The following is a 12,064-nucleotide window of genomic DNA, read 5'->3' on the forward strand; positions in this document are numbered from 1 at the left end:
TACTGGAAAGCATCGCCAGTGAAATGCTGTCGAGGTTTAGGGTTAAAAATAACACATAAAAAGATTCAAATAAATATGAATTATTTGCACTTTTGTTCATTCCAAAATTATATTACCATAAATGGTCATATAGTAAAGCATGGCAGCCTGCCAGGCCTGTAATTTATTCCTCTGAATTTATTACCAATAACACAACAAAACACATAGAGCTCTGTGCAAATTAGTTCAACCTGGGCCTGTGATGCCTTCCTATAGACAATATATTGGAATTTTCATCAATGACAGCTGATCTCTATACATAGGATGAAGTAGGGAGAGACTTTAGTCTCTTGCCAACTTCTGCTATTCTAATATTCTATCAATTTTTATTTTCTTTGGTGAAGTAAGTTCAGGAAAGCCTGGCAGTGCGTGTTTATGGATGACTCACATATAGGACTTCGGTCGATCAGCTGCTTTGCTGATTTGAGCAAACCTGGTTTGAAATTAGCTGGTTTGAGCAACCAGGCAATTTCTCACTCCTCATAAGACCTTTAAGGACCACCCTCTACAAGCTTTTGTTTTGTATCTTTATTTTTCTGATATATGTTTGATCAGTTTTCTGTCAAAATGTTTTAATATACTATTGTACCCCTGTTGTTCTTTTTTTTTTTCTTTACAACAACCGCAGAATGCAGTCCGGCATAATCTTAGTCTTCACAAGTGTTTTGTGCGAGTAGAAAACGTTAAAGGGGCTGTGTGGACAGTCGACGAAATAGAGTTCCAAAAGAGGCGGCCTCAAAAGATCAGCGGGTATGTTTGGCGTCTTTGAACCCTGACTAGTGTCTTGTCTCATCAAATGACTGACAGAATTGGCGGGGGGGGGGGGGGTCTGCCGCTGCTGCTCCATTTTATTGTCTGTGTGCCATAATGTGCAAAGTCCCTCCTTACTTTGGCGTGCTCCCCCCCCACCTCATCCTTGCCACTTATGCTTTCGGAAGCCCTTTTGGTGATGCCTCATGACTCAAAATGGCTCATTTTCATTGTGATCCTCACACTTTTCCCTTCCTCCTTGTGTCTGTGTTTGTCTTTCATCTCTGCTGCCCTGCATCTGCATCTGGCTGCATCGCTCGCCCTTTTTCCCCTGCTCCCACCACCGCCTTCACCCAATTTCCTTCAACTCCATGCTGGCTTGCTTTCCCAGGGTGCCATTCGCACCAACCTTTCCCTGCATAAGTGCTTTGTGCGAGTAGAGGATGAGTTTGGGTCCTTTTGGACCATTGACGGCAAGGAATTTAAAAGCGGCCGACACATTCAGCGCGGCTGCCCTCGGAAATGCGCCCCCGATGGGAACTTTGAGGAGCTGCTTGTACAGTAAGCACCCCCCACCCCGGTGCCTTCCCACCCTGCATGCTTTCTTCCCTCTTTCTCAATATCGCTATCATGCTTTTTGTGTTGAGTTCATCAGCCATTGTGCTTTCACAAGCCCTCATCTTCCTACTGGTTTGGCGTTGTAAAGTGATTGAACATCTCAGAACTATCGCCTTGACATTACTACATCAGTAAATGTGTTTAGTTTAAAGTGCATCGATTTCTCTTTATGAAACAAGATCCTTTATGCTGGATGAGACATGAGTCTGCGGGTCATAACTTAATTTTTCTTTGTTCACAGAAGTCCTGCCCTAGTGAAGAACATTCAGACCAGCCTGGGCTATGGTCCAACTCTCTCTGCTGCCTTCCAGGTAAAAATAAGAAGTGACTTCATCTTATGTTGCTTCAAAACTTCAAAAGAAGTCTTCCTCTATCTTGTCCACACAAGCTTTGTGTTTTAGGTTTTCAAGAGTGAAGAGCAGCTGTGAAATCGTTGACATTTCTTCCATTTCACATTTTACCCTTTTTTCTTTTGTTGTTTTTTTTTTTTTTTATCTCCAGGCTTCAATGGCAGAAAACAACATACCTCTATACACTACTGCTTCCATTGGAAGTCCCACACTCAACTCCCTGGCCAACGCCATCCGCGAGGAGATGAATGGAGCGATGGACCATGAAAACAGCAACAGGAGTGACAGCAGCCCGGGACGCTCGCCCCTGCCAGCTATGTGAGTGACACGCACTTTTTTTACTAGCAGAACAGATCCAAGTGTGACGAAAGTAAAAATTGAATCTTGCTGCATTGAAAAAGTCTTTAATGTTTTTCACATTTAGTTACAACTGATATTGTGTTGTTTTTTTATTTTATTATGGGAAAAAAACTGAAAAGTTTAGCATTTAGCCCTATTTACACTGGTATTCATACTAGGTTTAATGTCTTAAAAATGGCTTAAAAATAAAATCTCTGCCTTTTTTATACTAATTATATTTTTTGAAAACTATTTTCAAAAATGGCTTTTATTCTAATAATCCCTTCTATGAATTATATAATTTAGTATTAGGGTCAACCTTTTAACATGTTTTGTAAATTTCTAGAATGTAATCATCCAGTAGTGCTTCTTAATCCTGCACTACTTTTTCTCTGTATGTCACATAAAATTATAGTAAAATATAGTAAAAGTTTGTATATGCAACATGGCAAAATGTGAAGTAGTCCAAGCGCATGTGAATATCTTTGGAAGGCGCCATATGTGTTTTCAGAAAACAGTGTCATTGTCCATGTGGAGTTCTCTAAATACGCCTGATCTGTGGCAATAGATCAGACAGAAAGCACATTGTCAGAGTGCCAATAAATTTAAGGGAGAGGATTCATATCAGTGGTGTGTGTCGGGTCACGGCCAGTACTGTGTCAGGCCTCCCAGCAGAAAAAGGAAACTCCACCTTTTCAAAGCTAGAACAGCCAGGAAGACAAGACAGGACACCTTCCCCCACCCTCTGTTATTTCAACAACAAATTATGAACTTTGCTTTATGCATCCCGCTGACTGTCAGAGACTCAACCACATCATCAACCCAGTTTGTTCAAAAATGTACAAAATCTGAGAATGCAGAGTGACGAAGCAGCCTGGCTTCCGACGCAGCACAGACAAACCTGAGCTACGTTGCGTCCAGAAACACCTCTGAAAGAAAAAAAAAACATAAAAGACAGCTTCCAAGAAAAAAGCTGCAGTGGGCCTGGAAACCACAGCTCCCCCATTTGCTTGTTGCATAGGAGTTACTGCTAAGTTGCTTGAAGCCTAAAATAACATTGCTGCATCGTTTCCAGATGTGGGGGTGGAGGGGCGGACCACCGATGAGCAGCAGGGGTAGACTGAGGGATGAAGTGTAAGAACTCAGGGAGAAAAATTCTGCCTGAAAACAACAACAACAAAAAAAAGATAGAGAAAGGTGCAGTAAGTAATAAGCTCATGGCCAAATGGGGGAAAGTGCCATCCTTAATCACTGTGAACACAGCTCTGAGCATAGCTGTGGAACAGGAAAGGCAGAGACAGGATGGGTGTGCTGGCCTGGAGGCAGCCTGCTCTGCATCTGCCCCTCTGCTGCTATGCTATGTTTAGGCTGATACTGCCTTTACAAGCTCACACCCTTTCTCTATGAAGAAATTAACTTTCTGCTATGGATTGAAAAGAAATTAATGTAGAAGGAAAATTATTTGTGTTTTTATAAATAATGTATAAAGTTGGTTCTCATCTGCTGTGCAACAATAGGATTTCTGTAATGAGAAAACAAAAATGGGGAAGCAACTTCAACAATTTGGAACAAACTTCTAGAAAACATTGAGTTCCTTAGAACCCCACCTATTTAGTTTCAATGTTTTTGCAGTGTTGCTGAAATGTTCTACGCAATTCAATTCAAAACTATTGTATTGATCCCATAGAAGAATTCAATAATACAAAATAAACTTGACTCGACTTGATAACGGTAATTTGGGCCAGTGAAACCAAACATTGACCAACATTTGAAATGGTGGCAGCAACATGCTGTTGAAGGGTTTGTCTCTAGCAGAGACACAAAGGCTGCTGAGACATGATGGTAGGACAGGACAAGTTTGAAACTTGGAAAGTTGCGAGTGAATTTCTTGACGTTTGTTCCAGATTTGTGGAGCATGGAAATGTTTGGTTCCGGTTCTGGGGAATGCACTTTGTTAGTTTCCAGCATGAAAGTTTTCAATTGAGTGGCAAAGTATTGAAAAGGTTAAGGTTTACAAATAATTTTATAAGACACAATATGCTGTAAACAAGATCCAATAAAGGGTTAAAATATTTTGATTCATGTTTTTGAAAGACTAATCTGCACCATGTGTTTTTGTTGTGAACCTGTGGGGCCCCTTTCAAAGTGTTGAGGGTCCCACACTTCTAAACAACTGACTTTAAAAAAGAAACAACTATCCAGAGAAAGCTAATTATGAGTAAAGTGTAGACTCAGCACGTAGTTCAATAGAATAATAATAACAATTTCATGTCTGCCCCGCAGCTAATAGTCAGACCCGAGGCTACGGCACTTGTGGAGTTACTTTGATGTAAAAATGATAGAAAAGCTGACTTTACTTTTTGCCCTCCTTTTCATAATTTAACACCAAAATATGGCAGCTCATTTGCATATGAGAGCCTCCATCACAATAGTCGCAAATCAACTCAAGCCATCCAGGTTTGAAAACAATTTTTTTTTTAAATGAGAATCAAATGTGTGCTTTTGTGAAGAGCAAGGTGCCAGTTGTCCCTTGTTGCTGTAGTAAATGAGCCCGGCACCTCATCCTGACACCGCTCAGCCTCCTCTGTTAGCAGCTTGGCACCGTAGACCACAAGCCAGTCCCCTGCAGCTGCTCGTATTTTTGTTTCTTTCTCTCTCTGCTCTCTGCCACCACCAGACCTCCTCTTCCTCATGCACTTTATTCCTGCTCTGTTTCTGTAATGAGAAATTTGGCAGATCTCATCTCTTCAGTGTCTCTTTTTCCAAGGCAACGAAAACAATAAGGTAGAGAGAGGCGGTTCGTGCTTTTTGTCTTTTTTACAAGTGACAGCGTTGTTCTCATAAAGGCTCTGTTTCTTATCACCATGTTGTGCGCCGTGCTCTTGCGTCTTTTCTTTCCCAATCATCCTGCCTTTGTTGACACGCTGTTAAAAATATGCATTAATTCGAGAGTTTAAAGCATGTACGCTAGTGTCTGGTTGCTGTGTTTTTGCTTGAAGTTGATTAATGATAGAAGCCTGGCTCGGGGTTGTCCTCTTGAGACCCGCCTTGCAGGTTGTGCATGTTAACGAACAGTAAGGAGGAGGTGGAAGGGGTATGGCCAACACAGTGCGCCGCTGATCCTCCACCACCAGGAGGCTGACAACGACAGAGTCCATTCGCCACCCACTCTGCTCGCATCATGTTGTTAATCCTCCTCATTTATCAAGTCGTAAGTGAATACTCTGTTGTCGCTTGCCATGGAAGTGGAAAACAAAAAGCCTGCAGCTTCTTTTGCCGGGGATTGGAATACCTCAAAAGAAAGCTTGAAATTATCATCAGTTCCAGCAAACCTCCTCCCCAGTGTCCTCCCACCTCTTTTCCACAAAAGCCACACATTTGTGCCTCTTGGTCTACATAGAGAATCAACACAGGTATCACTTAGGCCCGGTGTCAGCATTATAAATACTCCCGCTTTCACTTGTCCGGACTTCAATTTCTATCTTTAGAATATTCTGGGCTTTTAATTTCAAACTATTATTCTTTAAGCACAATACTGGAATTGGCTTTTAGAAGAGTTTAAAACAGGGGATTTTTCTAAGTGTAATTTTGGGAGATCTACTTCACAAAAATCTGTTCTTTCTGCCTCCAACCACAGATGTGTGAAGTCACTTCGAGTTACTTTCTCGCAACATTTAGCAACTTTTTACACATAAAAAACACATTGAGCAGTTCAGGCTTTTCAAAGGGAACTCTTAGCCATTTCACAGGTTTTCTGGCTTCGGGCTTCAGGTCTTTCCGTGTCTTATGCTGTTTGTTAATCCTTTTTTGGTCGGCCGCATTGAAATGAAATTCTGTTGTGCTTTTGCACAATGACAATGAAGGCATTCCTATTTTTATGCTCTGGGCTAAAATATATTTGAAATCATATATTTACATAGTCTATAAAAAGACAAAGCACTTTTTTAAAATTAAATCAGGCTAAACCTTTTCCTGTTTTATGAGAAAAGAAATAATTACCAGAATTATTTCTATTTGCTAAATGCTAATAGAATTACTGCATTCAGTAATTTTTTCCTGGGCTTTTTTATTTTTATTTGCTGAGTTTTATTTGCTTTCAGCCTAACATTGAGAATCTCTAGCAAATATGCTGCAGTCAGCATCTTCACAAAGTATTTTGCTTTTCTGTGACACGAAGAACCTATCTCTTTCATGAAAGGTGAAATAAGGCTTGTAAAAACTAGACTGCATGCAGATTTTTTAGTTTGTGGACATGGCTACATGAAAATACAAAAGTGGCCATTATGTTTCTATTGCATTAGTGTGGTTCTTTATGCTATTTTCTGGTCCGGCGTATTCCATGTAATATTTCTCACTCAGCCTCCCTATGAGGTGTCCTACTAATGCAGCGACAAATGTGATGCACTTGTATTTCTCAAAAGCAGTTAAAAGCAGTGAACAACGTGACAGTAAACCGCTCCATCCTAAACACAAGGATGCACAGTACTGGTCAGTTTTGTTTCCATTTTTACAACGGAAGTAGACAAAATAGCATAACTAATCATCTGTGGAAAAGAAATGTAAGTCTAGTTCAATCTGCATTTTCAAGTTTTCTGGTGTTCCCAAATGAAATCAAATGGCCCTGATGGGTAAAATGTGACATGGTAAATCATAGATAAGTTGTTATTTCAACAAGAAATCAATGTTAAAATGAATAAATTGTTGTCGTTTTACAACACAAAAGTGTTTCTTACTTACCTGGGAAATGTTTCTAGCAAACTCTAGACTTAATTCTAGACGTCATAGACTGTGTGTCAGACACTGACCACTTTCACTGCTCTCCTCCTGCCTCTCCCGCAGGCATCACATCAGCGTTAAGGAGGAACCACTGGACCCTGAAGACCACGACGGACCCCTCTCCCTGGTCACAACCGCCAATGACAGTCCGGACTTCAACCACCACAGAGATTATGATGATGACCTGGGCCATAACGACATATAAGGCCAGGGTGCAGACCTTCTGGAAGACGGAAACGCTGGACTTCAGTCTCTCAAGTGTCTCTCCGAGCAGACTGACGTTTTAGTGCCATTACAAAAAAAGTGGGAAAAGTGAAGGAGGGGGTCTTTTGAGCTCAGATTCCCTTCTACCTTTTGATTTCAGTTACCTCTTAAAAAGTGAAGACAAACGTTGGATGGATCGGCGTGGTACCGGGGAGAGGGTGAAAGTGATTGAAGTGAAACTCTCGCTGTGCAGCCATAACGGACTGCACTCAGCGGACTGTGAGAGGGACTCTATACTCCCCTCCTCCTACCACCACACTCTGCCACCCTCTCAGACACACACAACCATAAACTGAAGAAAGAGAGATAAAGACGTGTGTGTGTGTGTGTGTGTGTGTGTGTGTGTGTGTGTGTGTGTGTGTGTGTGTGTGTGTGTGTGTGTGTGTGTGTGTGTGTGTGTGTGTGTGTGTGCGTGTGTGAAGGAGAACGAATGAGTTCATTGTCACTGCCTTCAACATGTTTAATTCCATCAAAGATGGGAGGGACCTTTTTCTTACTTTGGCGGGTGGGAGGGTCTTTTGTTGGTTTTAAGAGGAAGGGTTGTAAAATGTCAGTTTATTCAATGCTGTTTCACATATTACATCTTTATTTGTGATCATTTTTTGAAACTGATCAGACCTCATGCCCGTGCTGTGGAGATTCCGTTCGGTTGCCTCTTGATGATGAATGTTTTTAATTTCCTCTCATGCTGTTCTTTCAAAAAAGAAATTACACACAGCAGAATGGTAGAAACCAAGTAGTATTGTTCTGTCATTTATTCCAGTTTCTTTGTGAACAACATAAAAAAAGAACAGAACAGAAGAAGAAAAGCTTCCCTCCTCTGCATCTCTGTCCCTCCTGCTCGTGAAGTCCATCAGCAATGCACTACTTGTAATGAAGGCTCTCTCCATGCGACAATGAAATTTAATTTAAGATGCGAATGGATGACAGAGAAATCATGATTTATCCTTATGAAATTATTCTTTAAGACCGCCTCTGATGGCATGTTGTGCTGAGCTACAACACAATTTTTGATCACTTACAAGGTGGCTTTTCTTCTTTTTCTCTTATTTTTAAGCCAAATGGAAAAGATGAAAATGTCAGTTGTGCACTGGAAAGGATAATGATTTAGACCAACTAATTATGATTCCTGAATACGGCCGTTGTTGTTAATCAAACGCGTCTGCTTCCCCCTGTGCAGGTGTTTCACGCGGCGTTTGTTTCCCATATGCATGACTAGTTTTGAGCGTTAATAATACGCAACCTCAGACGGAACGCTGAGAGTAACCATCCCAGCATCGGCAAACGTTTCACATTCCAGCATCTGACAGCAAATATAAAGTGTACACTGATGACTCTGTTCAGCCCCCAGAAATGAGAATTAGTGGTTTTGTGACGCAGCAAAAATTCATTCCAACCGTGTCAATTAGACACAGAGGAGATTGTTAATTTCAAGATTGCAATGAACCACTTTAAATCTGTTATTTATTCTTAGTTTTAGGTTCATTTTGGGTCACCTCTGGCTTTTTTTGTGTCAGTGTGTTTTGATATCTGGTCATGTGACTACCAAAGATAAACTTCAAAGTAAATGTGTGTTCCATGTAGGCATGGGCAGGTTGCTGGTTTCAACATATACTGAGGTTTTTAAAAGCAAATCATGTTTCCGTCGTAACATTCAAATGGTGTAAAGTTCTTTTAATGAAATACAGAACAAAGGTGATGTCACGCAAAAGACAAATTCAGCTATTTGGAATTATTTGATGTAAATATTTTACGTTTCCATTTTAAATGACAGGCAAAAAATGTATGACATTAGGCATTTTTTAAGGTCCAGGAGGCAGTGGTAGCTTCACACCACTAAAGCATAAGAATCTCACAGCAGCCCATGCCTTGTTCAATGCAATAGCAAATAAGGCCAAATATTTCCCATGCATTCTGCAGCCTGAGGAACGCTTCTCAAAGTGGTGTTTTCACTCTTTTTTATTCTGATTAGTTTAAACCAAAGGAGATTAATTCAAACATGAGAGTGATGCTTTGCAGTCCAAGAGTGAATGGAAGGAGCTGGCAGGCTTGACTACATGATGACCAAAACAGAGAAATCTTTAATCTTTGGAGCCAATTATGTGGGAACAAGAAGTATTCTGGTCCATGGAAAAACAATGTGAACAAATTCATCTGCTTCAGCTGGACCACACCATAATTCTCTGTTTTTCCCCCTATGTTTGTATCCTTTAAAATGATTGTATATCACTCTCACCTTTTTTTTGTTTTGTTTTTTTGGGGGGGATTTTTTTGGTCAAGACTTTATGATTGTTTTTAGTTTTTGTCAACGTATTGCTTTTTATATTAAAAAAAAAAAACACTCCTGTCAACTAATAAGCTGGGTACAAGGTACTTTTATGGCAGTTATTGCTTTTAGTCCTCATCAACTAAAAAAACTAAAGAAAGTTGATCTGTGGTTTTCCAGAAGGCATATTTAATATCCAGGCAGCTGTGGGACGACCGGGTCGCTTCCAGCAGGGCTGGGATCGTGAGAATGGGCCGAGCTGATCCACAGAACCTCAGCCTTCGGACTCCAAGTTTGTTTGGTATTCGTAATGAAGGGGGAGGGGTAAAAGGAAAGCACTGGTAGATTAGATCACTCTCAGCATGTGTAGCTCGACATTACTAAAGATAACAGCATGAGAAAACAGTTAGGATGCATACCTCGGCTCAAACCTACAGGGAGCGATTAGGTTCGGCGAGAAAAATAAACATTTTACTCAGCCTCGCTTAGCTGTGTGGCTTGCATGTGTAGAGAAACGAACTAAAAAGGACAGATTCTTTTTCTTTGAACATTTTAAAACCATGATTTAATGTGAAGTACATCACCCAGCTGCGTGTGGCGGTGTCTCCCCTGTCCAGTGAATTTTCCTCCTCTGGGCTGACGGGTCTGTTTTAAGGGAACTCAAAATTCAAGTTTTGCTTTTCTCTCTTTGAAGTATCATCCGTTCATCTGCTTTTGTATCAAGTACGAAATAGAAAAATAAACTGCTGTATGTGTCAGAATAGGAGATTGCTGAAAATGTGTTTTATGTAGTAATCCTTGCTTTACATCAAGATGAAAGGGTGGGTGGGAATGGGCCAGATTTTGGATTTTCAATTTGTATATTATAGAAAAACAGATTTTTTTTTCTTTGTCACTTACCTGAGCATTTTGTACAGTTTTCCTTCCCTGTTTGTGTTGAGCTGTTTTTTTTATACTTCCTTTCGACGGTCCAACCACTGCCTTCTGTGGGCCGTATGTTAGAGATGGCGTGTTTCCGCTCCGAGGCGGAAGTGCATCGCATGACTAAACCCAGGGTCACAGAGATTTTGTGGGGAAGGTCATTACCATTAAGGGTGCAATCTGATGATATTTTCTATGAAATTATTAGAAAAATAGAAAGAAAAATATGCAGTGCCAAGGTGTAAAATATATTAGCAGCTTTTATTTTTTTCATGTTTCTTTTTCAGCCCCCACACATCAAATATGTGTCCTCGCCCATATTGTGTTGATTAAACACATTTTTTTTCATTCGATTCCCCTAATCTGGTCATTGCCAGAGTCAAAATCCAAGCACAGCAGGCATGTCACAGGATTTACAAACACCCTGCTAACAGTCCATCCTCTAAATATCTCTATCTCACACACACGCTTACTAAAAATGTCATCACTTCATCCATCACCAACATCCAACCTGCCATCATTCCGTCCCCCCACATTTCTCCAGTTCTCACGTCACACTTTTGTTTCTTTTAAGAAAGGGAAGGAGAGGTGGAGCTGTGAGCCTCAACCCAGGAACAGTTGTGCTGTTCTCATCCTTGCAGAAGGTGTTCAGTTTCTATTCTTGGTTCCTTTTTTCTAAACATTTTGTGTAGTTTTGCTTTTTTTCTTTTCCCCTCTCATATGTTGTTTTTTAAAAAACAGAAATATGATTATTCATCACTTCCATGGGTCTGTAAACTCATCAATCCTTGTCTGTTGGGCATAAGCCACTTTGTTGTAGTCAGTGGCAATGACTGATGTGAGCATTCTAAACATGCAATAAAATGCTGGTTGTTCAAATTGGGCCTCCTGGTTTGCTTTAGTTCATTTTTAAGTCTTATAATTAATAAGAATTTTTACATTGCCTTCACATTTAAATATTTCATTATTAGCTGTTGCCTAACCTGAAGTGCAATGTGTTTCAGCTAAACAAATTTAGTTGAAGCAACTAAATTTCTTTCAATGTCATCACTATTAACAGTGCACTATCACCCTTATTAGTAAAATGTTTACTTGAAATAACAACGTTCAATGGTGAAACGATGTTTTCTTGATCTGGCTATCTTGTCACATTTTAAGGAAGGGGCCATAATCTTAGGGAAAGCTGTGACGCCATCTATGAATGTTGTGTTAAATTACAAAACATACTGATCTTTTTTATAATATTACATATTCATGTGTTGGAATGCAGCTAAAAAACAACAAATCATAGAAAAGGAGAAAGAGAAGCATTAGTTATGCTAGTTATTTTAGTAGATTGTTGTTCAATGCTGTTTAAAAATTTTGCAAATTAAAATCTCCCAGGTTTGAAGTTAAAAATTTACGGAAAGATTCCATAAGTCTGACAATGAGAAGGTTGTAGGTTTCTCACTCTGAAGTCCAACATGACCATCTTCTGAAACTCAACTGAAAAAAAAAACAAACTTTAAAAAGCAATTGTTTAACTTGTACTGGCAGCAGCTAATTAGCATCTCAAATGGTTCTCAGTCTTTGAACTTGAACCCAGAAGAATTAGATTTTTACTTCAATCTTAAGACTAAGTGGATGTCGTACAACGTGGTAAATGTAAGTACTTTAATAATAATATTGCAAATTACTTCAGTAGAAGTTCTGATCCTAAAGTCCACTCAATTCTGCCTTGTTCAAGATTGTTTCTCTTCTG

At 40.0% G+C, this 12,064-nt stretch overlaps 1 protein-coding gene across 12 annotated transcripts in view; it reads left to right on the forward strand.

Annotated features, from left to right (window-relative positions):
* Window positions 1-11,202, forward strand: part of foxp1b (forkhead box P1b) — a 274,772-nt gene extending 263,570 nt beyond the window's left edge. For all 12 annotated transcript variants that reach the window (XM_055022938.1, XM_055022945.1, XM_055022946.1 and 9 more), the window contains 4 exons: window positions 668-789; window positions 1,649-1,718; window positions 1,909-2,075; window positions 6,936-11,202. In XM_055022938.1, the coding sequence (XP_054878913.1) occupies window positions 668-789; window positions 1,649-1,718; window positions 1,909-2,075; window positions 6,936-7,077 (501 nt within the window). In that variant the 3' untranslated portion in view covers window positions 7,078-11,202. The remainder of the gene's footprint in view (window positions 1-667; window positions 790-1,648; window positions 1,719-1,908; window positions 2,076-6,935) is intronic.
* The last annotated feature ends 862 nt before the right edge of the window (window positions 11,203-12,064 follow it).

The sequence above is a fragment of the Poeciliopsis prolifica genome, unplaced genomic scaffold (assembly GCF_027474105.1).
Source record: "Poeciliopsis prolifica strain line A6 unplaced genomic scaffold, Auburn_PproV2 SCAFFOLD093, whole genome shotgun sequence".
NCBI classification, from domain to species: Eukaryota; Metazoa; Chordata; class Actinopteri; order Cyprinodontiformes; family Poeciliidae; genus Poeciliopsis; species Poeciliopsis prolifica.